The sequence below is a fragment of the Heliangelus exortis genome, chromosome 4, assembly GCF_036169615.1.
Source record: "Heliangelus exortis chromosome 4, bHelExo1.hap1, whole genome shotgun sequence".
Classification (NCBI taxonomy): domain Eukaryota; kingdom Metazoa; phylum Chordata; class Aves; order Apodiformes; family Trochilidae; genus Heliangelus; species Heliangelus exortis.
In genome coordinates, this window is record NC_092425.1 from 42,289,329 (window position 1) to 42,317,062 (window position 27,734).

Genomic DNA, 27,734 nt, shown 5'->3' on the forward strand with positions numbered 1-27,734 from the left:
GCCCTTCTTTCCCTGCCCCGCTCCCCCCGCAGAGCGGCTGGCTGCGGGCTGCCTCTCGCTCCCCCCCTCCCCCTTTCCCTTTTAATTTTTATTTTATTTTATTTTAAATCCTTCCCCCCCTCCCCCTTTCCCTTCCTCCCCTCCCCGCACGGCGGCGGTGGCGGCCCGCCTCCCTTTCCCCCCCATCCCCCTCACCGATCTTTCCCCCCCCTCACCCCCGTTGCCGCGGCCCCCGCCATGGCGACATGAGCCCGCCGGCCCCCGCCGCCACCGCCCCGGAGATGGGGCCCGCAGGGTGCTGAAGCGCCGCGGAGGAGCCCCGCCGCCGCCCCGCTATGGGGTGCTGATGGCCGGGCCCCGCCGGGCACCCCGCCGCCGCGCAGGGGAGGTGAGGCGGGAAGGGGGGTGCGGGGTGGGCACACAGGGAGGGGATGGCGGAGGGGGGTGTGTGTGGGGGGATCGCGCTGTGCATCCCATCGTTGCACGATCAAGGTGCGTGTGCGTTGCGGGAGGGTGTGCAAAGCCTGCCCGCGGTGCGGTGTCTGTGTGTGTGCAAGCGGGTGTGCCCGCTGCCCCCCCGTGTCCTCCCGCACCCCCCGGTGTCCCCTGCCGAGCAGCATCCCCGCCACAGGTGCGGTTCCGTGTCACAGCCACGCAGGGAATTGGGTTTTGTTCCCTTGTCTCCGCCAGCACTTTGTTTGCAGAGATGGGCTGCGCTCTCCTCCTGCCTCCCTCCCTCCTTTCTTTCTTTCTTTGCTCTCTCTCGGCTGCTGTGGGAGAAGTTTCCTTGCAAGAAGAGTGAGGTTGTGTTCTGTAAATCTTGACTCCACTGGGGTGAACCCAAGGAGGGAGGTTACCGACGGTTCTTTCATGCAGACTTGCTTCAAAACACGGAAAAACCTGTTCCCTTGTCCTCCCCTTTTGACCCTGTAAGGGAAGGGGAAAAAAAAAGGCACAATCTCTCATACTCCCCTGCTCTTAAAAGTCAGGCTGTTAAAAGACAGCAAAGCTGAATTTTCAAAAAAACTCTTTTCAGCATCAGCCTTTGTGTGCTCCCAAAATGTCTTTTCCACAGGGTGCTGTGACAGCCTGTACGTGGTGCAGCCCCTTGAAAAGCCAGGAGGGTGAGATTGTTTTTTCTATCAATTAACCATTGAAATTGAGGAAAATGAATGTGTTTAAGCTCCCCTTTCTGGGGGGCATCTCTCACCTTTTCCCTGCAGGGGTGGCAGATGAGGTTGTGCCCCCTTTCCCTGGGGCTGCCAGCTGCCTCAGCCCCAAGATCAAGCTGGGGGATATGTGTGTAGAGCCCAGGTCTTGCAAGGTGAGGCTGAGTAGGAGTTCCTCTCTTGAAAGGCAAATCACAGCATCTTTTCCTTGTCTCCAGGGTTTGATTTTGGAGCCCTGCAAATGATCTCAGTGTTGGTTTTTAAAGTCGTTTGGCTGGCTCGTAAAGCTGGGGGACAGCTCACTCACATCTGTGCCTGCACAAGCCTTGGCATGGGATGTGGGAAGCTGATCTCTTGGCTTCTCCCCAGCAGGAACTCAACTTTCACATGGTATACATATTTCTCATTATCCTCCAAGCCCTGTGTGGAGCTTGTGCATAGTTTGAGAGGGCATAACTGATCTTTGACTCTTTTACTGTGTCCTTTCTGTATTCTTGGGGTCCTGTGCTTTGTTTGCTCTGGGTCCTCAATTGAAAACACTGAGATGGCTTCTGTCATGGCATGGGAAAGCTTTCCCTCATCAGGACCCTCTCCACAAAAGGTCCTGCTGGGTGGATGCCTGCTTGGGCCAGGCTTTCACTTTTGGGGTGTCACAGGGCTGCAGTGGGTGTTGATGAGAGACCACGGTGAAAAAAACAGCACATCCATGGGTTGTTTCTGCTCCAGTCTCACTAACAGGAACCTTTCCTGGATGCAGGTTGGGACACTGACATGGCTCAGCACAGCCAGAGGTTTGCCAGGTGTGGGATACCCTGAGCAGCCACAGGACCAGGATGCCACACACCCTGTCCCCTGCCAGCTCTCCCCTCCTGGGGCTGGTGAGGAGCAGAGCCCGGGGCCAGCTGGGGCTCATTCAGGCTGGCTGTGCAGCCTTCCCTCCTGCACTCCTCTGCACAGCCAGCTGGTAAAAGGAGCTTGTCTTGGTTCAGGTGTAGTCTGAGGGAAGTGACTGTAGTTCCATGATCCCACATCCCTACACCCTCAAGGCCTCATGGTGACTTCACCTGAGGGAGCAGACAAGCCATGTGTTGGGGCTGATGTTTTCCAGACATCAGGATCCAGAGCTACCTGGCTGCCACCCTATATTACACTTTGGCACAATTGGCATTTACTTTCTAAAAAGTGTTATTTCCCTATTTTCAGATTATTTGGTACTGATCTTCACTAATTAAATGTTTATGTCCAAACATAAGGCTGTTCAGTGCCCCTACCCTTGCTTCTGTCATTGCCCAGGGATGAGCTTCTCGAGCCAGCAGGTAGAAAGTAGTTCAGCTTCTTACAGTTTTGAGCATCTCCCCTGCCTCTTCCATTTTCCCCTTACAACTTTCCTGTGCTCCCCTGCTCCTTGGTGTACCTGAGGCAGGCAGCAGAACTGAGGAGGTGAGCAGCACTGGTGTGGTGGAGCTTGCCTTCCCCCAGGGCCTGTGGGAAAGATGCTTTCCTTGCACACCCGCAGCAGTGTGCTGGCTAAGGCAGTAATTAATCTTGACCTCACACTGAACTGGCTCTTTGGGAGCACCTATATAATGGGTTTAATCTTTCTGCTTTCACGTGGCACCTTTTAGGAAATCAGATTTGGTGCAGCTGTCACACTGATGTAAATTAAGCATCTAAAAAGTGGGTGACAGAGTGGAGGGACAGACAATCTGCAGTTTCTTTCACACTGCTCTCTAGTCTGCCAGAGGGAGGTTTCAAAAGCAGCTTCAGGAAAACTGGTCACTCCATTTTGATTGCCAAGTAATAACCCTTAGGACTCTTGCCCAAGCAGGCAGCAAAACACAGGTAGGGGAGAAGGCAAAAAAAAAAAAAAAAAGGTAAGGAGAAGGGAGAAGAGGCAAATCTCCAACACTGAGCAAAACCTGAAAGCCCTCCCTCAGGATGTAAAATGGGTGTTTAGAGCTGACCTGCTCAGGAACAAACTGTGGCTGCTTTCCTTCACTCCCATGGCTTTCAGTGGGGATAGAGAAGGTACAAATCCAAGTGCTCAGCACCAGGACACTCCCATGAGCAGTCAGGAAATGCAGGTTCTCAAGGATGTGGATTTCAAGAGGAATTCTGCTCCAGTGAAGAAGAGACAGCAGTTATTTTGAGAATTCAGCACACTACCAGCTGTTCAATGGCTTTGAAATGCCACAAAAGCAAGGTGAAGTGGTTAAGGTAGAAAACAAACCTTAGGGGTCTCCCATCTCAGTATTAAGCATATGTCATGCAAAATTTTGGCTTCCTGTGTGCTTGCTTACTGCAAGTTTTATCAGCACCACTTTAGGAACCAGTATTTGCACTTCCTATGCAGTGAGCTCCCCTGAAAGCTCACTCACATAACATGTTCCTGCAGATACTCCATTTTGCTCACCAGCCCAGACACCCAAGCCTTTTCTTTACCAGGATGATGGGAAGTGCTGTATGAACCCATTTGCCAGAGGCTTTTCTGCCTTTTTGGTGCTATTATGCTGCATCCAACAAGATTCTGTTTCTTGGCTTGGGTAGTTCTTACCTATAGTGGTCTGAGACAAGAATTTGCCTCCCATAAACTTCCAGCTTTACCTTCCTGACCATTTTGGCTGGAAATCTTGGGATTTAAATGCTCCTGAGAGCCTGCCTGCTTTAAGGATGCAACTGCTGTAAGAACATGGCCATCAAATGCAGCTTCATCTCCATTTCTGAGAGCACTGCAAATGTGTCTGCACTTGCACTGAGGGGACCAGAGGAAGGCTTTGCTCACCACACTTTGTGGAAGCAGCAGAAAGGGAACTCAGGCTGCTGTCACATACTGCCTCACACTTATATTCTCTTTATCAGTACCTCCCCTCCCCCAGAAGGTCTCCTTCCTGAGGTTTATTTTATTTCAGGCTTAGGACTGTTGTGTTTCAGTCATCCTAAACCTAGGAATATCAAGGCTGTTGCATTGGTAGTGGTTGGGCAGGAGGCAGAAGTGCACAGGGAAGAACCAGGGCTGTGCCATCCTGGGTTTGCAGACAATTGGAATTCATTCCTTTGCTGTATTGTCTCAACAAGAGGCTAATTAGTCAACAAGCTCAAACTCCTGGAGAATAATTAAGCTTTATAACTATGGGTTCCTCTCTGGTTGATGAGAAAGAGGAGACAGTACCCTCAGAGCCTAAGAATGCTGCTCTGCAGCTCCAGTGCTGTACCTCATAATTGATCTATTGTTTCAACAGCAGATAATTCCTCGTTTCCTCATAATTATCTTTTTAGTGCCTCACACTGTATCCTGATATTAGCTGCAATCACTGATAATTTACCCTGAAGCCAGTCAGAATCTGCAAAGCAAAATACTGGCAAAATACTTTTATACTTCCAGAGAAAATTCTCTTTTGTTGTCATCAAGAGGAATCAAGCCATTGTAGTTACTTTTTTTTTTACATGTGGGTGTTGAACTGAGTATGAATTTGTTCAGTTTTGTTGCTGTTCATTAATATAAATGACTGACTACTACCAAAAGAACAAAAAGAATTACTGCTGAATCCTGTTTCTCTGTTTCTGCCCATAGAGGCATTGTATTTATTTGGTTTCAGGGGATTATATTACTCAAAAAGTGGTGCATGATGCTTTAGATGCTGAATGCCTGTTGGCCCTTGCCTGTGGAGTTGGCTTTTATGAGCTTGCAAGCCTCTATTTTACAAAATTACTGCTCACTCTCCTACTTTGTGAGCTTGATTTTCCTCAGAGTGACTTCCTTCAGGTTGCTGTTGATTTATAACAAGTTAGATGGGTGATGGGAGGAGTGAATCATGCTCTGCATGTGTTGCTTTGAGGAGGCTACCAGCGAGACATTACATAATGCCAGGTTTGCTTTGCTCTTTTTTTTCAAAGCCTTCCTGTTCTGCTTTCAGTATTTGCTGCCTGAAGAAGCCATGGGCAGCTCTGGGGATCATGCAGCTGAGCTCTTTTCAGCCTAGAGCCCATCAGATCACACAATGGTTGAGGCTGGAAAGGACCTCCCCAAGTCAAGCAGAACCACCTAAAACCAGTTGCCCCATCTCATGTCCAGGTGTCTTCTCACTATTTCCAAGAACAGAGGCTCCACAACCTCTCTGGCCCACCTCTGCCACCCTAACAATAAAAAAACTGTTCTGATGTTGAGAGGGGACCTGCTGTGTTTCAGTTCGTGCCTGTTGCCTCTGGTCCTGCCACTGGCATGATCCTGGCTCTATCCTTGCACCCTCCCCTCAGGTGTTTATGCACATTATTAGCAAGTTCCTCCACACACAAACCCCACTTCTCTCAGCCTTTCCTCATGAGAGAGATGCTCCAGTCCCTTCACCATATTACTGGTTCTTTACTGGACTCCACTATGTCCATGTCTCCCTTGTCCTGGGGAGCCCTGAGCTGGACACAGCACTGAGGTATAGGCTCACCAGAGGGGAAGGGTCCCCTCCCTCAGTTTGACAGTGCTCCTGCTGATGCAGCCCAGGGTACCAGTAGCTGTGTGGACTACAAGGGCACCCTTCTGGATCATGGTCAGCTGGGGACTCCACCAGGATGCCCTGGGGGTCCTTTTCTGCACAGCTGCTTCCCAGCCAGCCAGCCCCTCAGGGTGTCCTGGTGCCTGGGGTTGTTCCTCCCCAGGTGCAGGACTTTGCACTTACCCTTCAGGAGGTTCTCTCAGCCCATTTCTCCAGCCTCTCAGGTCCCTCAGGATGGCAGCACAGCTCCTGCCATACCAGCCACTCCTCCCCATTTGCTGGGCCCTGCAGAGGGAATGCTCTGCCTGCTCTCCCACATCATTCATGGAGACATTAAACAGGACCAGACCCAGTGGTGACCCCCAGATCTGCCCCTAGTTACCACCTAGGGTAGCTCAGTGTTGTACCATTGATCACCACTCTCCAGATGCACTCACTCAGCCAATTTTCAGTCCCCCCCAGCGCTCCTCCAACCCCTGGTGTTCACTGCTGTGCTCAGATTGTCCCTTTTGTCACCTCCATGCTCACAGAAGCCCCTCTGGACTTTGACATCACATGCCAGATACAGCTGGGCTTTGGCTTTCCTCACTTCATCCCTAGCTGCTCATATTCCTTCCAGGTCACCCAAGGAACCCACAATTACAGTCACTCACCCCTTCTTCCTGGAGGTTTTGTACCATTTAGGGTCAGGTCACCCACAGATGGGGACATCTGGCTCCTCCTTAACTTCAGGGGTGGTAAACATGTTTTGTAGTTGTGAGCCCTAAGGTGGGGCAGGAACCTCTTGGTGTCACAGAAGCCACCATTTTCCACCTTTCTCCCTCTCCAGAGGTTTCACTTAGCTTGATGGGGAAGGGAGGCACTGCCTGCCTGCTTCTCTCTTGCAGATGGGGGCTGAGGCTCTCTAAGCTCCTGAGCCCCAGAGAAGATCCTGTCTCCTTCCCATGGAACTTCTCTGGTGCTGCACAGCTTCCTGCAGCTCCTTCAGGACAGAGGACCATCTCTCCCAGACTCAGAGAAAGGCCCAGGGTACTCCCTGCAGCATGGGGAATGCACCATCCAAAACCCACCATCCAAAACTCCACCAACATCCAAACTTCTTCCCCAGCATCTGCTGGGGAAACTGCCTCACAGTGTGCCACCACCACCACCACACCTGAGATTTTCATGCTGGAACAGATGGAGCCAATTCCTCCTTCACAGCAGCCATTTCCAGAAGCTTCTGCATTTGTTGGGGTGCTCTTATATAGACCTCACCCAAGTGCTGGCTCAGAGGGTGCTTGACCCTCCCTAACTAGGGGCAGCTGATCATGCTCATTAGAAGCTGCTAGAACCTCCCTCAGCCCCACAGGCTTGTGGTCCCCAATTACCTAGCATCAGCAGCACCCTCAAACTCCACCAGGTGTTCCCTGGTGGTCCTGGACCTCATCCCCAAAAGATCCAGAAGGTCCCAAAGCAGGACCCAGAGCCTGGTGTGCCTCACATCTTTACTTGGTGTGACAGCCCAATAAATGCTCACAGTCCTGACCTGGCACTGACATCTGTGTAGTGAACAATAAATAGAAGGAACCTTCCTACCCAAGCCTGCCTCAGATCATAGCCTGAGTCCCTTGGCTGATTTTAATAAACCTTGGGAGGAGGTTACATCTTCAGGAGGCATCTTGCATCACAGCAGCAGCAGATGATGAGCCCACAGCATTGAGAGGGTCTGGAGTGTGAGCTTTTCTTTTGCAAGTGTTCATGAAATGGCATGGGGGGGTTTGTCTGCAAGGGGTTTGTTTTTGCTTAATCTAATCCGTGCAAGCAAACAGCCTCCATCAGTTAATAGCTTTCCCTTTGATATTTAGGTTCAAATAAACCAAAAATCTCAAGGCAGAACTCATTAAAGTAGATTGAGTTTCATCTCCTCTTCTGCATCAAACGCACACGTTTTGCAGCTGGAGCTGCTCTCCTAGGGCTGGATTCCAAATTTACCTTTTATCCACACTTTCCTTGGTATGTTGCCACACACACACACACTGCCTCAGAAGGGAAAGGAAACATCTTGTTTGCATCACTCCCGGGCTGTGGCACAAAACATTTCAGCTGTTGCTGACCAAAAGGCCGTTCTGGGCAGATGGATTCATCTTGGCAGTTGCTGAGACAAAAAGGAAACACAAACCCATGGCATCAGCAAAGGGGGTAGGGCAGGGCTGGGGCTGGAAACCTGCCTGGCTCACCAGGGGGGAAGAATGGTGGCATTGTCTGAAAGTTCAGTCAGGAGTTCATCTTCTACCTTGTTTTTTAAAAGTCCTCATTCTGGAAAAAAAACCATTTAAGTGTCCCTTCAATAGCAAAACCCTGGGGTCTGGCATGAGGCTTGGGGAAGGAAGGACAGCAGAGGTTTCTTGGAACCAGTCTGGCTTTTGTTAGCTTTATCCCACCACCACCATCCCCAGTGGCTCAGTGCCTCCCTCCCTCCTGCTCAGAAATATCACCATCCAGGCTTTTTTTTTTTTTTTTTCCCCCCTGAATTATTCCCCCTGTTTTCTCGATTTTTTTTTTTTTACTGCCCTTAGGGAATAGCGTGAAGAGCTGGAGATGTTTTCTGCTGCATTGCTCTACAAATCCAAAAGTGTTTGTGGTGCTGTGACAAATTCCCTCTGAGCTTTCCTTTCTGAAGAGTGGATGGTGGGGAGAAGCCTGCAGTGCTGCTGGGCATGATGCAGCCCTCTCCTAAGCTGCTGGGTTTTTCTGGGATTTTTTTCTGGGATTTCTGTTTCAAAACAGACTTCCAAACGCCTCCCTTCCCTCCCATCAAAACATTCCTCTGCCTTCTCTACTTGCAGTTGCACACCCGTGTTTTTTTTCACTGGCAGGTTCCTTTGAAATGTTTAGGAAAAAAAAATAATCCTTGGGTTTGGAAAACCAGCACTAAAATGAGGTCAACTTTATTTGCAGTCCCAGGAAGAAATCTGGTTGGAGGAAAAGAAGTGGCGAGCGTGTGATGTACATGAGCCTGCCTGAGCCATGCTGCCAAAATATCTGACAGGCTTGCCTTTGTAGCAGGTTGTGGGAGTTAGCTCTGGGTGAGTCAGACAAATGGCAAGGGCCCTCTTCACTTCCCAGCCTGAATAAAATTACCTCTTTCCCAATTTAGGCTCTTGCCTGCCTTATGCACCAGTCAGACAACGTGCAGTAGCATCCCTGTACCTGTGGCATATTTATGTTTTCTCAGGGGGGAGCACAGTCCTGTTCTGATTCAGTATTCATTCCAGAGCAGACAGTTCATTGCTTCAAATACACTCACTCATTTACAGGTTGAAATTTGAAACTCCCAAACATCATTTTCCCAGTCATTTAACTCGAAAAAGATGATTGTCTATTGTCTCACAGCTCTGTCAAGCTATTTCCACTAACCAGGCTGCACATGATTTACTTGCTACAACTCAAATCCAGTTTATTTTAACCCATCCTGGTCCTCTGCTTATCACTATCCCATGGGGTTGCACTTTGGCAAGTTGAAAAGACAGTGAGGCATTGATTTCCAGTGGTGAGGCATTCATGGGAAACCTTACTCTACACTACAGAAACATTGTCCTCTTAGAACTGTTTCTGTGGCACAAATCCAGTGTAAAATTGTAAAAGTCATTTATACCTGCTGCTTTTTGCTTAGATGTAAGCAGCACTGTGGGCATTTACCTCTCTGCCTTCTTTTTCCAGTCCTGACACAGGGTGAGGGAGGAGTTAAGCTGGGAGAAAGCCCCAGATACTAAAATTAACATCCATCCCACACACCCCCACCCACGGCTTTGAAATTTCCAATCACAACTTGCAGTGAGGAGCTTCTCTTCTAGCAGTGCAAACCCTGTTTTATCATCTGAAATCACAGATGGCTGGCTGGAGCTCAGAGAGGTGTTCAGCCTCCTTCCTCTCTTCCTTCTGCTTCACCTTCCTCCCCAGCCCAGAAAAGTCTGTTCTCATGCCCTGAGTCTGTATTAGTATTATTATTATTATTATTCACTTCAGCTGAAGCAGATTCAGCTGCTGGTTTTGGAAAACACTTCACAAGGTCTGCAGAAATGTGTGTGGTGGTTGAGCTCTATTGGAATTACCCTTTTGTCCAGAATTATTTCCACTTGCATTTATGTACAAAAGAAAGGGTTTTTAGAGTGCCTCTAGTCCTAGAAGTCAATTGTTAATTGTTTATGAAATGATCCATATTTTAAAAAGAAAAGAACAAAACCAAAAAAACACCCCAACCCTCAACCAAACTGTATTTTTATTATTGCCCTGAATGATCAAGTGTTTTGCACCCTACATGAATGCACAAACCCTCCAACTAAAATTGTTCCTGACTAGGTAGCTGTTCCTGCAGACACAAAACTGATTTTGAAATCTGTAGCCTGCAGCACTTTGCACTTTAAAACACTTCTCTAGGGAAACTGGGAGTACCTCTCTTAGTAAAGTCAGCTGTAAAACCCAATCAAAAAGAGAGATCTTTATGAGGTGGGTTACACTATATGGACCAGCCTGGGGTATTTGTCATGGGTAAGCAGGTGATTTTTAATGCCTCTCCCAAGTGCAAAAGTTTTGAGTCTCTGGTTGCAGGGCAGGCTCCAGCCTGCAGCTTGTGACCTTGCTCACAGGAGATGTCAGAACAAAGCCAGTGCCTTGGCTCAGCTCACTGCTCCATTCCTGACTTCCCAGCTGTTCCCTAAGAAGTTCCACTCTTGACCTTCCAGTGGATATTAAGGAAGTTTGAACGGTGGTGTAAAAACCTCCCAAAGTGAGCACTGAGCAGTATCTGTGCTGCTGATGGGAGCCTCAACCTTGCTTCTCCCTGCTCAGGTTTTACCTCCTGGGTCTGAGCAGAGAGAATCAGAGCACAGAACTCTTTGGGTTGGAAGGGACCTTAAAGCTCTTCCAGTCCCAACCCCCTGCATGGGCAGGGACACCTCCCACCAGCCCAGGTTGCTCCAAGCCCCATCCAACCTGGACTTCAGCATTTCCAGGGAAAAGAATGTGGCCCCTCCATGGTCTTCACCTTCACATGCTGGGTTTTGGGAAGCTGTGCTGGCTGTGCCTTTCTCATCCTCTCCAGGCAGTGTTTTGTCAAGCCCTGCGTACATGTAGAGCATGCAGGCACGTTTGGTTTTTTTTATTTTATTTTATATTTTCTTTATCTGATTAAGAGCTATGCAAATTTAGATGCAAACTCATTTCAGCCCTGGGGGTGCCTGGCGAGGTGCCTGGGCTGCTCTCACTGCTGGAAAAGTCTGCGCACAACTGTTGCTCCAAGGGAAACATTCAAGCCTGTCATTCCTCTTATTTTTTTTTCCTTATAAAGGTTATTGTGCATCAGCCCTCACTGAGCTGCCTCCCTGGTTCCAAAAGGAAAGGTTCTTTTCCCCTCTTTTCTCCCCTTGGCAGCTCGACAGGAGTTGTCATCACCGCTCGACTAAAAACAGCCCTTGCAGGGCTCTTGGTATTCAGGGGTGCTCCAGGGACACCCCTGAGCTCTCTGCTGGCCCAGGGCACCACAGGAACAACTTATAAAGCAGTTGGGGGTAACTGGAAGATCTTTTCTGTGCCCAGAAGCCTCTAAAACCCACTTGTGTTGTAAATAAGGTGGGAATGTTCATGAGAATGTTCGACAGGCACAACAGGAAAAAAAAAAAAAAAAAAGAGACACTTGAGGACACTCACTTGGGCCTGAAATTTTTCATGTTTTCTCTGGTGATTTGAGGGGTGGCTAATTACTTTCTCTTTCCTGTAAAACCCAGGAAGGATCATCAATATTTCAGATTAGGAGATGTGGTTGGGCTAAATATAGCTACTGCTTTTTTCCTGACCACCATGCAGCTCACTGGCTCCTGGCTCTCAGTGCTCAGCCCTGGTGGCTGCTGGCTTGGCCAAGCTTTGGGTCTGGTCCTGTCCTCCCTGGTTTGCTCCACGCCTGGATTTCACCTTGTGCAACACCTTTAGTCACCATCTACTCCAGGTGTGGTCTGGGAGACTGTAGCTGGTGCCCTGTTGGATGTTACCTTGTCAGCCTTACCTCGTGTGTAGCAACTGACAATCAGCAAGCTCAGTAAATAAATACAGTAAATAAATTAAAAACCACTCATTTTTTGCTAAGCAGAGACCTGGAGAAACCCCTTTTCTGGGACTCCTGAGTGGCAGGGTGGGAAGGCTTTGCTCCCTGGTGTGGATGCATGAACATGAGCATCATGTCCATGGTTGTGTGGATGCTCTCCATGGCAGAGGGGACCAAATATTTCACCTGCAGCTGCAATTGGAACTGCTTTTTTTTTTTTTTTTCCCATCAGTGCAGACCCATCACTGCCATCCTCATTCCCAGGGCTTTACTCCTCCTTTGGAAGTGCTGATGGCTCTGGGGATGAGGGGTAATCCCAGCCCATCCCAAAGTGTGGAAACCTGTGGTGTCTGGTAGGAGGATAATGAGATGTTAATGAAGCCCCCCGGGGGGATGAGCTGGGGGCAGGCTGGAAATGTGCATCCCTCTTCCCTCTCCAACTTCCCTGGCAGGAATCCTGGATCCAAGGTGTTCCCTCCAGCTGGAAAAACTGTGTACAGCCCACACCACCTTGGCTCATGCTGGAAGACTTGTGTAGGGGTATGGCAGGCCAGCACAGCCTCTCTTCTGTTCAAGGAGAAGCCATTGTTGTATAAAAATCTATTATAAAAGGGGTTTCTGGTGAGGGCTGGGAAGCTTGGCATTTATTTGCCACTTAAAACCTGCTTGGCTACAAGTGTGGGTTTATGCCTCCTGCAGGTTCTGGGTGAACCCTGCCCATTAAAAACCTGCAAAGTGATAAAATATTTGTTTTACAGTTTCCCTTCACTCTGTGGAAGCACTCTGAGTCTTCCCTTGTTCAGAGCTGCTGTTGTTATTATTTGTAATAAACTGATTGTTTTCACTGGGAATTTAGTTTATTTTCTCTTGACTCAAGATGTTGTCTTATTTCCTCTAAATACAGCATAAAGTGTTGAATTAACAAGCTGCTCTTTATAGAATATGTGGTTAAAGTTTGGCCAGTATCCACCTGTTGAGGATTTCACAAGAGCTGGGCAGGAGGAATTGAAAGTTTAAATAACTTCCCTATGGATTTACCCTGCTGGGCTGGATGGGTTTGCATCAGTGATAGAATCACAGCCAGAAACTTGCAGGCAGAGGAGTGGTAGCAGCACCACAACAATGGGAATAACCTTTGCAATCAAACCATCTTCTTCCTTTGAAGCAGGTGGTGGAAACTTGCTGTCTTTAGAGCAAATAAAAATAAATCTTATCTCTGCTTCAGTTTTCATGCCCAGTTTACAAGTTCCTTACCACATTGTTCCTGTGGAGGCTGTACTGGGGCCAGGACAAGCCCCCTCTTTCTGCTTGGTGTGTAACAAGGTGTTCTGCTTCCCACTTGCTTTATATCATCACTTCTGCCAGTGGAACCAGGTGGCCCTGAATGTTGTAGGGCTTGCAGAAATGTTCTGTGTCATTTAACCCTGCTCGTGGTCATTCCATGGTCTGCAAAGGCTGTCACTCTGTTTGCTGCTTCCTCCCCTCCTTAAAAAAAACCTTTTCCTGTGTAATGTTTGAGCTGTGCCCTCAGGTTCTGTGGATGTTTTCAGTCATCAGACCTGAGAGGAACCTTCCTGAACTTCCTGGTGCATTTGCATTGCCCACGGAACAGGTCACAGCTTCTGTGAGAAGCCACAAACCCTGCTGTGCTGAGAGGGAAAACATTGATCTTTGTGTCAGGCTTCAGCTTGTAAATAATTTAAATTCTCAAACAAGCCTTCCTCAGTTTTCCACAGAACTTCCTCTTGCTGCTGAGAGGGCTGGGGTCAGGCTGGCACCACCCAGGCTTCAAGGCTGGGATTTGTGAAAACCTTTTGAGTGTCAGTCTTAACTTGCCTTGAAGCCTCGGGTTTTAATTCCAACAAGATTCAGGCCAGGGCAACCAGCAGCCTGAAATCCCTTTCATATTTGCCATAGAGCTCCTCCCTCTCTTCAAGTATTTTTCATAAATCACCTCTGCTTTTCAGTGCTGCTTGCCTAAAACCCCATGCAGGTGTGGGAGACCTGTGGACACTTTTGCCCCAGTTTCATCTGCATCTGAGCTGAGGGCTTTGGGTTTCCTTGGGGAACTTTGCCAAGTCTGCCTGTGCCATTTCTTGCAGCTTTAGTCCCCTTTCTGCTTTCTTTTGCTCACTTACCTGGACAGGTGTGGCTCTGGAGTTGACCAGGCTGTCTTTGGTTTTGCAGGTAGCTGTATCCAGCTGGGTGGCAGGTGGATCCAAGGGTTACCATGAAGTTTTCAGGACCCCTGGAGAGCCAGAGGTTGTCTCTCCTTCTGGAGATGGCAATCTCTAGGGAAGCTCAAATGTGGAAAGCACATGTGCCGAAAATTCAGCCCAATCAGGTAAAGTCTCTCTCTTCTCCTTCACCTTGGTAAAGACCCAGTCTGTCCTCTCCCTGGTGTGTTTTGGTGTGAACTGCTGGAACTGGTGCAGAAGTTGCCTTCTGCCTGAGAGCTGGGAAGTCAGCCTCTGGACTAGGAGGTGACTTCTTACCCAAGGGACGTGCCTGCCATCAGGGGTAGGGGACACACTGTGCAGCACGTGCTGTGAGATCCCTGCTGCTGCTTCTGCAAGCACCTGCATACACTGCCTTCCTTAAATTCACTTTATAAAGATATAAAACTAATATATAATTTAATAACTAACACCCATTCCTAACAGGCACCAGCTCTGCTGCTGTTCTTACACACCTCTTGCTTTTCTTGGGCTGAGCTCCCAGGAAGCAGCAGTGAAATGCTGGTTGCTCTCCACATGATGTGTTCTTGCAGGAACCACCTCCTGGGACCTCAGGGTCACAGCAGCACCCAGACTCTGCCCCTCTTCCCATTCCAAGCCACTTCCTCCCTGGTGTAACTCAGCCTCATTTGCAGGGTGGGCTCCAGCTGGGGCAGCTGAAGCCAGATGAGGATCTGACTTCAGGAAGAACCCCACTGACTGTAAAAATGACTATTTCTGGAGAGGGTACAGGCTCATGTCAGGGAGAGCAGACCCAGGTGCTGACCTGTTCCATCAGGTTCTCATAGGAACAGACAGAAATCCATGGTGGAAGGGACTGCAGGGTCTGTAGTGCAGCCTCCTGCTCAAGTGTTGCAGCAGAGGGTGGACCAGGTCACTCAGAGCCTTACCCAGCTTGAGCTGACTTGTGCTCCTTGTCTGTCTCACCATGTGTGATCCCATCACACACATGATCCCAGCCTCCTGCCTGTGAACTCCACAAAGGTTTGTTTCAAACACAACATGAAACACAAGGAGAGTTGTCACAGAGTTTCTGGTCCTTTGTTGCTGGCTTGGGCAGAAGTCCCCACACTGATGTGCTCAGATCCAGCCTTGCTGGGCTTGATTCCTTGTGAAAAGTTCCTTGCAGGGATGTCAGCTGTTGTCAGAGGTAACCAGGGTGCTGTTTGTGTGTTCTGTCTGGCAAACAAGAAGCTGCTGTTGCTGTGCCAGTAGTTTCCAAGGGGCTCAGTAATAGTTATGTTTAGGTTTCCACAGAAGGGACCTGGTTGTCAGAGGTGTTGGATACGTTGAAGCTGTGGCTGTCTTTGGGTTACATGCAGTGTAAGGCCCTGGTTTTTGGTAAACCAGCCTGTTATTCCATGCTGGGTTAGTGATTATAATGTAGGGAGATAAGATTATAGCATAACAGGAGAGGGGAGGGACTGGGAGAGTGTAAACAAACCAGATTCTTGTGTGAAGATTGCACAGGGACCAGGTATTTGCATTTTTGCCTTGGCACCTTTGACTGGTGGCTCAAAAGCCAGCACCTGCACCACCCAGTGTTCTGGCAGTCCCTCCTCCCCTGTCACCCTTAGGAGATGAGGTTCCCCAGCTGTGCCACCTCACACAGTGAATACTCAGAGAAGTTAACAGGACTTGGTGTGGAAGGTCAGAGCAGGATCAAGCATGGAGCCAGCCTGATGGCTAAAGCCAGTGTGAAGCTTGTGCTTGCTGGCAGAGCCCCAGGTCTGGCCTGGAGAAACACCAAGTTTGTCATTTTAGTGGGCAGTTATGTCATGATGATGAACAATCTGTTACCCTTTCCTCCCCTGCACGTCACCAATACCACTGAGACCATGTTTGGGAAGGTTTCCTGGCTCCCTGTGCTTGTCACCTCTGGGTTTCTACTCCTGGAATTTCCACCTGTAAAACTGTGCTGTCTTTATAACCTTTTCCTTGGTATTTTCCTACGTGTCAGTTCAGATATTGAATCCCAGAATGGTGTGGGTTGGAAGGGACCTCAAAGCTCATCCAGTCCCAACCCCCTGCATGGGCAGGGACACCTCCCACCAGCCCAGGTTGCTCCAAGCCCCATCCAACCTGGACTTGGACACTGCCAGGGATGGGGCAGCCACAGCTTCCTTGGGCAACCTGGGCCAGTGTCTCACCACCCTCAAATTAAAGAATTTTTTCCTCATGTTTATCCTAAATCTCCCTTCTTTAAGTTCAAAACCATCTCCCTTTGCCCATAACCTTGACTTCCACTAGCTAGAATGCCCTAGTATTAAATGTTTCCTAGCAGTAAATAATCATTACATTGGATTGGCAGCTCTGAGTGTGGGGTGTCCCCAGGCCAGATGGGACCAAACAAGCACCCCAGCACAGCTCCCTGCTCAGGGGTGCACTTAGGGCTTCCTCCCTGTCCCTGCAGCTGGGGACTGTGCAAACTGTCACCTGTCCCTCCCCTTGTGCAGTGCTCATGTTGGCAGTCACAGCCACGCAGTGTGAATTACTCTGGTTTGCTGTAATTCCTGGAGAAGGTCACATTCCCTAGCATCTATCCCTCTGGAAAAGGGCTGCTTTGGAAAAACCTCCCTGGTCTTGGAAGCGCTGTGTGTTTCCCATGACAGTCAGGAAATCTGCATCCCTCTGTATCAGATCTGGCACCCTGCAGCCTGGGTAACTTTCCATTCCTTGCTCCCCAGGTGGACTGCCTGCAGAAAGGGTTTTAATGAAGTCACCTGGTTTGCAAATGAGGAAATGTGCATGTGTCTACAAAAAAAAAACCAAAACCCAAAACATCACATAATAATAGATTTGAGGTAGGCTGTAATTGTTAATCAGGAGTGAACTTTCAGTTTTGACTCTCTCAGACACATTTTTGGTTCTGATGTTTAAAACCAGAACAAATTCAGCTTTCAAATACGTTCCAGAGTTGAGGTCTTTGAAAGGAAGAAAGCACTTACAGGAACAGGAAGCCTTTGCATTTTTAGCACAAGACACATCTGTTTGGTCCTGATAATGTATGTAACCTTCCTGTTTTGTTTTTACTTTTTGTCTGAAAGCTTCTGTGTCCTACTAGCATGTCTGTCTCTGAGTTTCCCTCCACTGGCTCCAGGTGTTTGCAATATATCAAAGACAGATGTGACAGCCTGAAGAAAACAGGTGGGCTCAGACTCTCAGTGCTTCAGAGTGAGTTTGGTCATCTCCTTTCTTTCCCTCTCTTGGGTTGCACTGTATTCAGGTGACACTCAGAAGTGTTCATGTGATTAAAGCTTGAGAAATCAAGCAGTGAAGCCTGGTCAGAGGTTGAGTTTTGCACATTACCAAGTGAATTTGCAGCTGAGAGGTGGTGGATTTTACACTTTTCCTGTCTCCTGCAGTTTCTTTCTCTACAACATCAGTTTCCAAAACATGATCTTGGGGATCACAAAGCAGTGTTTGCTCTTCTAGAAGACACAAATGTAGAAATTTCTTTTGAGATAGATTCTAAATCAAGTAATGAGCTTGACTGCAATGATTTATAGTTCTGTAGAACTGTGTGAGCTCCAAACAATTGTCCTTCCATCCTCAGGGTGGGTGCTGAGGTGTGTCTGGGAGCAGCTCCTGCTGGTGTGTGAGCAGGAGCAGGGCCATGGCTGGGTTGGGAGTGTTTGGCCCTAATCTTACAAATGTCAGGGGGGAAGGGACCCCAAGGATGACCTGGTCCTCAGTGCTTCCAGCCTGGGGCTTCAGTTCTGCCACAGTGGAGTTGTGGGGAACAGCTGTGGGAAAACACCTCCACACCAAAGAGGAACTTCTGCTTTCTGGCCCAAAGGGACTTTTTTTTTCTTTTTTTTTTTCTTCCACTCTCAGCCACTGTAGTGTCTCACTTTTGCTTTTAATTTTGTATAACTAAGGAACAGTGACCTCACAGCTTAATTAATTATACAGGGCTGCATTTCTTATTTGTGTTACAGCTTTGAGGGTGAGGGATAAAGGTGGATGGATGGATGGGTGGATACACCTGTGTGGGAAGCTCCTTGCCCTGCTTGGAGGTAGCAGCAGGATTTATGTGTGCAGTGGGATTGGTTCTCATTCCTTCTGCCTGTCCCCTGAAACAGCCCCTGAAACAGCCCCAAAAATCCCTTCTGTAACATTGGTACTCTTGCAGAAGAGAGCTGGAGATTCCCCTCCTTTCCCAGACAGTTCTCGAGAAGCCAGATTTTATTCTGGAGCCTTTCTCCTGCTCTGCCCCTAGCTGGGAGTTCCCTTTGGAAGTTTTTCCTTCCCAGGGAAAGAAGGCGGTGCCCTGTGTGGGGCTGCTTTGTGTTTGTTTGATTTTCTGTCTTGCTTAGATACACGGTTGCTTTTTAGAGGCTTAAAGACCCTTTCTTTTCCCCATGGAAGGGACAGTTGTTACTCTTTATGTTACCATTTAAAGCTGACTCCTGCCACAGAGATTGTGCCTTTTGTGCTCCCACTGCTCAGGAAGGCTGAGAAGACACAAGGACAGATCCTGGGAAAGCTGAAGGCCCAGAGGCAGGAGGGAAAGCTGCTCTCCCCCTTCCCACCCGGGCTGTTTTTAGGAGAGGGCACAAGGAAAGCAGCCCCAGGACAGACACTGCCAGAGAGCCCCAGCCTGTCCCGTGCTGGCCAAGGGCCAGGGAGGTGCCTGAGGAGCCAGATTTTTCCAGCCAGGTTTATTTTGTGCTGGGCTGGTTGCTTTCAGCAGACACACGTGGGGCTTACCTGCCAGATCCAGGTACTGCATTGCCAAAACAATCTTTTAAGCTGCTGGAAACATTTTTTAAAGCCTGTAGCATTGTCCATACGTGGTTATAAGCCTTTTGTATGGCTCTGTCTCCTTCCTCTTCAAACCAGGGGCAAAATGAAATTCCAGTGAGGAATTCCATGTGAATTATCACTCCTCCCTGTTCTGCCTGTTGGAGGTTCAGCAGCTCAGGGCTCCGGTTGTGCAGGACAGAAGTGCTCTAGAAGGACAATATTTAACAGAGCACTGCCTGGTTTTCTCCTCAGGTAGATCTAGGTCCCTATCCCACTGTCCCAAATATGTTTTTAGCAGAGCATTTCATAAACTCCTTAGTGCTGTGTGGTTTATTCATTGTGCTCCCAGTAACTCACTGCAGCCAGTGGGTGTCCTGCCCCTCCTGGGCTCAGATTTCCCCCTTCAACTGCAATACTGATTTTAGAAAGAGTCATGGTTTCCTTGGAAGTGAGGAAACAGATTTTTCTCCTCTCTCCTGAAAAAAAAAAAAAAAAAAGAAAAAGAAAAAAAAGGTAGGTGCTTTTTAAAAAGCCACAGTGTAGAGGTCCCAGCTGCAGGCAGTGGTGAAGGGTGTGGGGCTGTAATTCCAGTCCTGCCCACAGCTCTCTGCCTTCACACTCAGCTCCAAGGCAGGAGTCAGAAATCCCATAACAAAGCACATTCCTACCTGCACACAAGAGCTGCTTTTGGTGAATCCTGAAGGATTTATTCTGCATCACTGCTGGGCATTTTTGTTTTCTAAAATTCTGCTCCATGTCCCCCTCCCACCCCTCCCATGGGGAGGGCAGCTACAGCCCAGCCCAGCACTGATGTTTGCTTTTCCACAGCATTTCATCCCCTTTCTGTCAAACCATCCCAGCAGCAGCCCAGAGAGCACAACCATCCTGAGAGGAGCAGATGGAATCAGTTTGGTTGCATCTTCTCACTTCTGGACACCTCCTTGCTAATCCCCTGGAATAATCCCCATGGAATAGTCCCCCCACTTGGCTGAACTGCAAGGCTCTAGAAAAGCTGTAAATATTTCTGAAGCAAGTCAGAGGGAAAGATGTCAATGGCTGCTCTGTGTGTGGCTGAAATCCAGCTGCTGTCCAAACAGATCAATGGTGGTGGTGACTTGGGCCAAAAAAATCTGAAAAGAACCAACAAAAACTAAACCCAAACTTCTTTAGGTGACATTGTACCTGCTTTACCCCCAGCTCACAGTTAAATATACTGCTAAAGGTCTTTTGGGAGCTGTTTCTGATTTTCTTTTTTTAACATACACTGAGCTAAAAATATCCCTGTAATTTGAAGGTAAAAGAAACCTTTCCTCTAGAACCACCAGCTTGGTCCCTCCCCTCTTGTGTTTGCCAGGAGCTCTGCACCCCCCTGGCTGCTGCAGCACAGCTGCTTTTGTTCAGGCTGAGCATTTCTGTGTCTGCCTGCTCCTAAGGTTACAACATGAATAGATCTCTGAGGGCTGAACTGGAGGATGCTGTCAGTACCTGAGGAACCACAAGGTATCCTTCCTCTTCTCCCCACAACCAGTGAAATTCCTGAGTCATGTTTGAAGCTGCTGTAAGGAAAGTTCTCTTTTCCAGGGCAGATTTCTGGGGATGGGGTAAATAACTGCAAGGACTGAGTGGAGACACAGACTGGCTCCAGCTCTTCCCCTTTCCAAAGGAGCTTTGGTTTCCCTGCTGAAGAACTCCTGTGGAGGTAAAAACCTTTGGTTTTTCTGACTGGCTGAGCCTGTGTGTAAGAATAGTTTGTTTTTCTCTCCAACAGGATGTAGCCATTTCTCCAAGGCAGAGGGATGAGGTCATTCAGTGGCTGGCCAAGCTCAAATACCAGTTCCACCTTTATCCAGAAACTCTGGCCCTGGCCATCAGCCTTTTGGACAGGTTTTTAGCAGCAGTAAAGGTAAATATTTGCAGATGAATAAACTGAAATAGATCTCTGCCACCCACACTCAGCTGTTCCTGTGTGCAGTCTGAGGTTTGGGGGGCTGTACAGAAACATTTCCTTCCCCCCTCTGCTCTCACCCCTCTTCCTCTCTCTTGCATGCAAAGGGTGGTACCTGCACTACTCCAGGAGGTACTTTGGGAATTAGATCTCCATAGGAATATTTCACCCAGTGGAAGTAGCCAGAGAACACCCAGTTCTCAGGGCACTGCCCCAGAGCTTACACCTGCTAAAAATGTTTTTTTCCCTTTCTCCTTTTTCCTGCCCATTTCACTTCCTTCACGTAACACAGTGTGAGTGTATCCTGACCCTTCCTCTTCACTCTTAACCTGGCCTGAACAGTGAATGTGCCACAGCACAGCATCTGTTCCCTTAAACAATCCTAAAATTCCCTTAAGCAATCATAAGAAATTGGCTGTAAAGAGGTTATGCTTTAGATAAAAGTGTGTCTGATTTAAATTATATTCTCTCATGAAGCTGAAGGAGCTGCCTGCTGCCCTGGAGTTAAAAACTGAGGCCCAGTGCCCTGTGACACAACAGTCAGGGAAGTCCCTGCTCACCTCTTCATTTCTCTGATCTTGTAACTGCATCTGATCTCATTTGTGCCACCTGGAATGGGTGGGAGCACCCACTGGAGGAAACAAATAAATGTCTGAGGGCTGGTTTGGGTGTGCAAGTGCAGGGAAATAGGGGGAGGGGGAATGAGGTGTTGGGGAAGAAGACAGAGCCAGAGCTGCTTGCTTTTTGGGGGGTTGGTGCATTACAACTTGGCAGCTGATTGGTGACAGAGTAAGAGCTTCAGAGTGATGTGAGTGAAGCCAGGCAGATGTGAGGGAAAGGTGGGCAGGCAAAGAGAGAAAGAAAAAAAAAAAGACAAGCTAGAAATCAGCCTTTGGGTTACCTGGAGCTGGGGTCTGGCACTCCTCTGTCCCTGTAAATCCCAGGGAAGGTGACAGGCACTGTGCTTTGCACCCCTGCAAAGGACTGAGCCATGGGCCAGCCTGCAACCCCTGGCCTTGACCTGTGAGGTCAGGCTTTGGGCAGCCCTTATCTCTGAGAAGATTTGCTCAGTGCCATTCGGTGCTCAGCAGGGCTGCAGCCTCCTCTGCACGGGCCCTGAGCTCATCCCCAGCACCCCCAGGCAAGCAGCAGAGCTGGGGAGGAGGAAGCTGAAGGCACTGGCTGCCTGGGCACCTGCAGCTCCATGGGCCTGGGGTTGGCATCACCCAGGTCCCTGCCCTGCCAATATTAATAAATTATTAATTCATTAGCATCTTTTCCTTCCAAGCTGTGGAGGTTTTTATTTCTTAAGGAGAAATAAGCTGATTTGATGAACTGCTGAGATTTGAAGCAGATTTAAATCCCTCAGCAGCTCATGCCCTCCAGGACAGCTTTTCTTTTGGTAATTTGCAGCAGCCAAGGAGTCTGCAAAGAAATTATGAGGACATGAGTAAGGCGTCCAACTGAGTGCTCCAGGCAGTGGGCAGGAATGTGGAAAGGTGTTTTGTCTGGGTGAGCACTGTTCAGACAGCTCAGGGCTTTGTGTTTCCTCTCCCAGAAAGCCCTCATTCCTCAGCTGCAGCTTAACTCCCGCTGGTTTTTTTTTTAATAAAAAAAGCTCAGACAGCAGCAACTGTTAAGAGGAACTTCCCTTCACCATGAACACACTGAAACTGCTGGGTCTGGCTGTCCCCAAGGGAGCAGCTCCTGCAGGAGACCAGGCTGGGACACTGGGTTCTGACACCCTTTAGCAATAGTTGTCCCTCCCAGCTCAGCCTCTGGCTTTGTGCTGATGGTGGAAGTGAAGTCCTTGGTCTGACAGTCAAAGGTGGCAGCTGAGCACAAACTCCAGCAGGTGCCAAGATGCCTCCAGCCAAGGGCCTTAAAAGGATTTTCTGATGCACAGGAAAAATCACCCATTCCCCTCCAAATTTCACTTACCTTGCCTAAAACAACTGACTGCAGAGGGGATCAGCAGCCCCTTGATAATCCCTGGGCACCACAGGATGGAATGACACGCTGGTGATTTTTATGGGCATTTTATACTTGCCTAGGCAAGGAAAAGTGTTTTTAAATACCATTTTTTCCCTTCCCATGCTGTGTCTGACTCCCAGCAACACTAACAGTAGAGCTCTGCTGAAGCAGAGTTTTTTTGCCAGGTGACAATCTTAACCCTTCTGATTTTCTCCTTCCTTTTGCACCACCTAAATCTGAGCTCTTTCCAGCCCAGCAGCTGGCAGTGACCCCCTGGGGCTGGCTGATTGCTCTCTGCCCAACCTCACAGAGCACGGATGATTTGCTGGGCAAGGCTGGAGGTCAGCCTGCTGAGCCAGAACACATTGCATGGGCAGTTGAGAGCCTGGGGCTCCTGATGCCCAACCAGAAAAGGATTATGGATCATTTTTTGCATCACATTCATGCAGAAACTTCTCTGCTCTTCTGTGCCCTAGGCCCGTCCAAAGTACTTGAACTGTATTGCAATCAGCTGCTTCTTCCTTGCTGCAAAGACCATTGAGGAAGATGAGGTGATTTTATTTTTTATTCCCTACTCCCTTGGCATTGCCTGATTCTGCACCCTCCCAGCCCTGCCCCTGCCACTCAGCAGCACAGGGCTGAAGCCTTTTGGTGGGATTTCTGTCACGATTGGTTCTCTCCTTTCTTCCTTGCATTGATTCCTGCAGAGGATTCCAGTCCTGAAGGTGTTGGCTCGGGACAGCTTTTGTGGTTGTTCTCCAGCTGAAATTCGCAGGATGGAGAAGATTATCCTGGATAAACTGAACTGGGATCTTCACATGGCTACACCACTGGATTTCCTTCATATTGTAAGTCAGGGGCTATTTACATGCTGAGATCTGTTGGTGTAAATAAGGCACCCAGACAAAATCTCTGCCTGTTGGGGAGCAGAGACCTCAAGATGTGTTTCATATTTCCTCCATACAAGTTGTTTCTGAAACAAAAAGCCATGCCAGAGGTGCAGAGGAGACTTGGGACACTTTGAGGGCAATTTCCAAAGCATAGGTCTGCCATCTGCCCTGATTTGAGGCATGTTAAACCACATGCTGAGACTCACAGCACCCAAAAACCTTACCCCCAAGTCCTGATTGCCAGTGGTTTGCTCAAAGCTAAATGCCAGGCAGCACAAAATCAGGCAGCACAAACCCAGTCAGTTCAAAACCAGGCAGCAAAATCATGGAGAAAGGACCCATGCTGGGGAAGAGGTTTGCTGCAGAAAGGCATGGCTGGAGACCTGGATTCATGGATGGGGGGAGGCAAAGGGAAGGAAGGTGTCTGGAGCCTCTCTGCTGAATTTCATCCTCTCTGCTTGCTTGAGGAGGAGTTTTCATGTAGGGCACCTGAACTGCCACCTGTGCTGCTGAGAAAGGTGGGAGGGGACAGCATTTTGCAGAGCCCTGGGCAGATGATGTGCAAGATGCCAGCTCCCACCAGAAAGGCTGCCCCAGAGCTGCTGGGGGGTTTCTTTCCATCCACGGTGTGGAAATTGCCTCCAAGGTTAAGCTGGAGGATCCTGGTGCTTCCCAGAGGTGCTGCATGCTGATCTTTGGCTTTGCCTGGGGGGGTTGCCTGTCAGTGACCCCAGCTGCCTCATGTGCTTGTTTCCCCCCCCAGTTCCACGCAGTTGCAGTGTCCAGCAGGCCCCAGCTCCTGACCATCCTGCCCAAGCTGAGCCCCTCTCAGCACGTGGCAGTGCTCAGCAAGCAGCTGCTGCACTGCATGGCCTGTTACCAGCTCCTGCAGTTCAAGGGCTCCATGCTGGCCTTGGCCATCATCAGCCTGGAGCTGGAGAAGCTGCTCCCCGACTGGCTGGCTCTCATCATCGAGCTGCTCCAGAAGGCACAGGTGAGGAGGAGCTGCTGCTCCTGGGGAGGGACCTGGGGATGCAGGAGGTTGGAATCTTGCTCTGCATCACGGGGATCTGAGCCCTCCAGGGGTTTGGGATCCTTCCTCCTTCCCCGTTGGTCTCTGCCTGCAGTTTGGCTTTTGCCAGGCTGGTTGTGCTTCAGCCCCGAGGGACAGCTTGGTGGGACAGTGCTGTGAAGTCTCAATCTTGACAGTAGCTGGCACAGGGAGGAGCTCTGTGTCCTGATGGATGGGGGCTCTGGGCACCAGGGAGGAAATAACACACTGGGGAGAAAATCCTCCTCAGCTGCTCAGGCATTTGTTCTAAGCATACAGGGGGAGCTGAAAGTGCTGAAAAGCTGCTAAAATATGCAGTGAAAATACTTCATATCTGAAGTTTCCTCCTCCATCCCCACTATTCCCATGAGGTGTAAGAAGCAGGGATCCACCTCATTTGTAGTTCACAGAGTCCCAGAGTGGAAAGGACCTCAAGGACCCCCTGCTCCAACCCTTCTGATATTATTGTTTATCTGAGATCTCTCAGCACCCCAGAGAGCTGAGACTTCAAACTTTCCAAAGTGGGGGAATCCCCCCCTTCCTCTGGGAGACCATTCCAAGGTCTGACTGTCCTCATGGGGAAAAATTTCCCTCTTGTGTCCCATGGGAATCTCCCCAGGAGCACCTTGTGCCCATTGCCCCCTGTCCTGCCCAGGTGACTCCTTGTGACCAGGGAGTCTCCAGCTGATTTGTGGCCCCCTTTAAGTTCTGGAACATCACAATAAGGTCTCCCCTGAGCCTTCTCTTCTCAAGGCTGAACAAACCCAGTTTCTCATCCAAGTTGTGTCAGGGGTCTTGGCTCTTTATCACTTCCTTTGTCCTGCCTCCAGCCCCTCTGTGAGCAGGGATGTGCTGGGGCTGTGGGAGTGTTCAGAGCCCCTATCCTGGGTGACAGTCACCCCCCAATGTCCCTCTCTGTGCTTCTCTCTCTCTCCAGATGGACAGCTCGCAGCTGATCCACTGCCGGGAGCTGGTGGCACATCACCTTTCCACTCAGCAGTCTTCTCTGCCTCCCAACTCTGTGTATGTCTACAGTCCCCTCCAGCACACCCTGGTGACCTGTAACAGAGGAGCGTTCAAATCCCAGCCCTCCTCTGTCCCAGGGCCGGGGTTCTCCAAGGACAACAGCGGGCCAGAAGCGTCAGTCTCAGGTACAGCCGGGCTCTACCAGCGCCTGCCAGCTCCCGGGAGCTGCAAGCAAGCCTCAGCCAAGAGGAAAGTGGAAGAGATGGAAGTGGACGAGTTCTACGATGGCATCAAACGTCTCTACAACGAGGACACAGCTCCAGAGGTGGTGGCTCTGGAGCCCGTGGGCTCCGTTTGCAGCGCTGACGTCTCCAGGCAGGAGGGCAGCGTCTCCCCTTGCCCGCCCCTACAGCCGGTGTCTGTCATGTAGCCCGAGCTCCAGGAGCCAGGCAGAACCTGGCAGCTGGGGGAGGGGGAGGAGGGGCCATACCTTGTCAGGCTGAACTGAAGGGAGCCAAAAAAGGAAAAAAAAAAAAAAAAAAACCAAACAAAAAAAAACACCCCACAGAAAAAAAAAAAAAAAATCCCAACCCTTCTTTGAATTTTTTTTCTCGTGCGGCTAATTATAGTTCCACTATTTAAGCACTTAAAAAACACAAAAAAGTATAAAAAATTTTAAAAAAGACCCAAAAACCAACCAAAAAAAAAAAAAAAGTAGCAAGAAATTGTTCCTTTCTAGTGTTGTCAGTTCCACTGTTTTTCTGCTCCTGTGTGTTGTAACCCATTCTTCACATCCCAGAGCTCAGTTGTGCAGAGCTGTTCCAGGTTTCCCAGCCAACTAACACCTCTTGGATCCCATTTCCATCTGCTCCTTGCTCTCTTTCTGCTTGCTCCTCTTTTTAATTCTCTGCAAGTCTCGTGCATGATGTTCTCTACTACCTGACTTTCAGTGCCAGCTCTTTTTCCTTTCTAAAGAAAAAAAAAGACCTTTTTTGTTTTGTTAGCACTTTGGTGTTTAAATGTGATAATATTTAAAAACTGGATTTAAAGGTTAGTCAAGGAAAAAAAAAAACAAAACGAAATGCTTGCAACTTGCTCCACACTTAAGTAAAATAAGCATAGGAGTGTGAACATACATGAGGAGAACACCAGGGCAGAGCCAGGGTGCTCTGTACCTCACAGAGACTTCTCCAAGTTCAGTTTGTGTTTCCCAACACAGAAAGCAGTTACTGCAGTTTGTATCACTTGAACAAAAACGGTATTTTTTTCCTTGTTTGCACCAAGAAATGTTGCACTCAGTGTGGATTTTCACCAGTTCTTGACCTTCTATGTCAAGTGTAAACCTTGAATTCTGCAGAGTCCTTTTTTCCCTTCCCTGTGTTTAGAAGCTCCCCCTGTGCCCAGCCCTGCTTGGTGCTGGGGTGGCTGCACACACCTGAGGTTTGCCAGGTTCAGCCACCAACCCAACCCAAACACCCCTAACCCTGAAGTTTTCTGTTGCTGTAACTTCTCACCAAGAGTCAGACCTTTAACAAGTTGTCTCTTCAGTGTTACACCTCTTTCTCAGAACGACCTCTCCCAATTGTAAGCTCTCTCCACAGCCCTGAGGAAGGTATTGTATTTGGAGCCATTGTACTGATGGAAGCCTTCTGGTAGCAATAAAGAAAGTTGTCCTGGATTCCAAGTCTTCTTTTCTGCTTTTCAGCTGAGTCCAGGGTGAGTTCCACCCAGGGAAGAAGCAGGGGAGCTGCTCATGCCTTCCCAAGTGCCATCCTTCCCCTTCTTCACAATCCCCCCTGACAAAACTTCCCTTGGGATTCAGCTCTCTCCCAGCTCTCATCCTGGAAAGGCCTCCAGGGCCAGAGGGGTGTGAACCTTCCTTCCCTTCCAGCCCTTCGTCATCCCCATGCTGGACCCAGCCCCTGGCTGCCTCTCTCCACCTTTCCAGGGCTTCACCCTGAGCACAACACCCCTCCCAGCAGGATTCCCACAGTGCTGGTGCTCAGGGCTTCACAGCACCCATCTTTCCCAGTTAAATTACCCATCTTTCCCAGTTAAATTACCCATCTTTCCCAGTTAAATTACCCATCTTTTCCCAGTTAAATTACCCATCTTTTCCCAGTTAAACCACACAGCCTGGCAGCTCTACTTCAGAACACCCACTCTGGCTGTGTGTGTGCAGTCAGA

General features: G+C 49.2%; 2 protein-coding genes and 1 long non-coding RNA gene across 3 annotated transcripts in view; 1 reads left to right on the forward strand and 2 right to left on the reverse strand.

Annotated features, from left to right (window-relative positions):
* The first annotated feature begins 19 nt into the window (after positions 1–19).
* CCNI (cyclin I) lies at positions 20–27,225 on the forward strand. Its single transcript, XM_071744132.1, has 7 exons — positions 20–388; positions 13,923–14,079; positions 20,490–20,624; positions 23,117–23,191; positions 23,348–23,488; positions 24,294–24,524; positions 25,519–27,225. The coding sequence occupies exons 2-7, from the start codon at positions 13,966–13,968 to the stop codon at positions 25,975–25,977; spliced, it is 1,155 nt and encodes a 384-aa protein (XP_071600233.1). The 5' UTR covers positions 20–388; positions 13,923–13,965; the 3' UTR covers positions 25,978–27,225.
* LOC139796244 (uncharacterized) lies at positions 656–3,283 on the reverse strand. The gene is made up of 3 exons (XR_011725906.1): positions 3,134–3,283; positions 1,211–1,404; positions 656–927 (listed from the first exon to the last, which is right to left on the reverse strand). It is a non-coding gene; the product is annotated as an uncharacterized lncRNA (long non-coding RNA).
* The window catches only part of SEPTIN11 (septin 11), a 75,375-nt gene continuing 64,804 nt past the window's right edge, over positions 17,164–27,734 (reverse strand). Inside the window, exon 10 of the mRNA XM_071744126.1 lies at positions 17,164–17,403. Coding sequence (XP_071600227.1) covers positions 17,382–17,403 — 22 coding nt within the window. The 3' untranslated portion in view covers positions 17,164–17,381. The remainder of the gene's footprint in view (positions 17,404–27,734) is intronic.

What these genes read in the sequence shown, in the direction of transcription:
- CCNI (XM_071744132.1), top strand. Translation starts at nt 13,966, where the DNA reads ATGAAGTTTTCAGGACCCCTGGAGAGCCAGAGGTTGTCTCTCCTTCTG. An exon ending in AGACCATTGAGGAAGATGAG is followed by an intron (nt 23,192 to 23,347) that starts GTGATTTTATTT and finishes TGATTCCTGCAG; the next exon opens with AGGATTCCAGTCCTGAAGGT. An exon ending in CACTGGATTTCCTTCATATT is followed by an intron (nt 23,489 to 24,293) that starts GTAAGTCAGGGG and finishes TTCCCCCCCCAG; the next exon opens with TTCCACGCAGTTGCAGTGTC.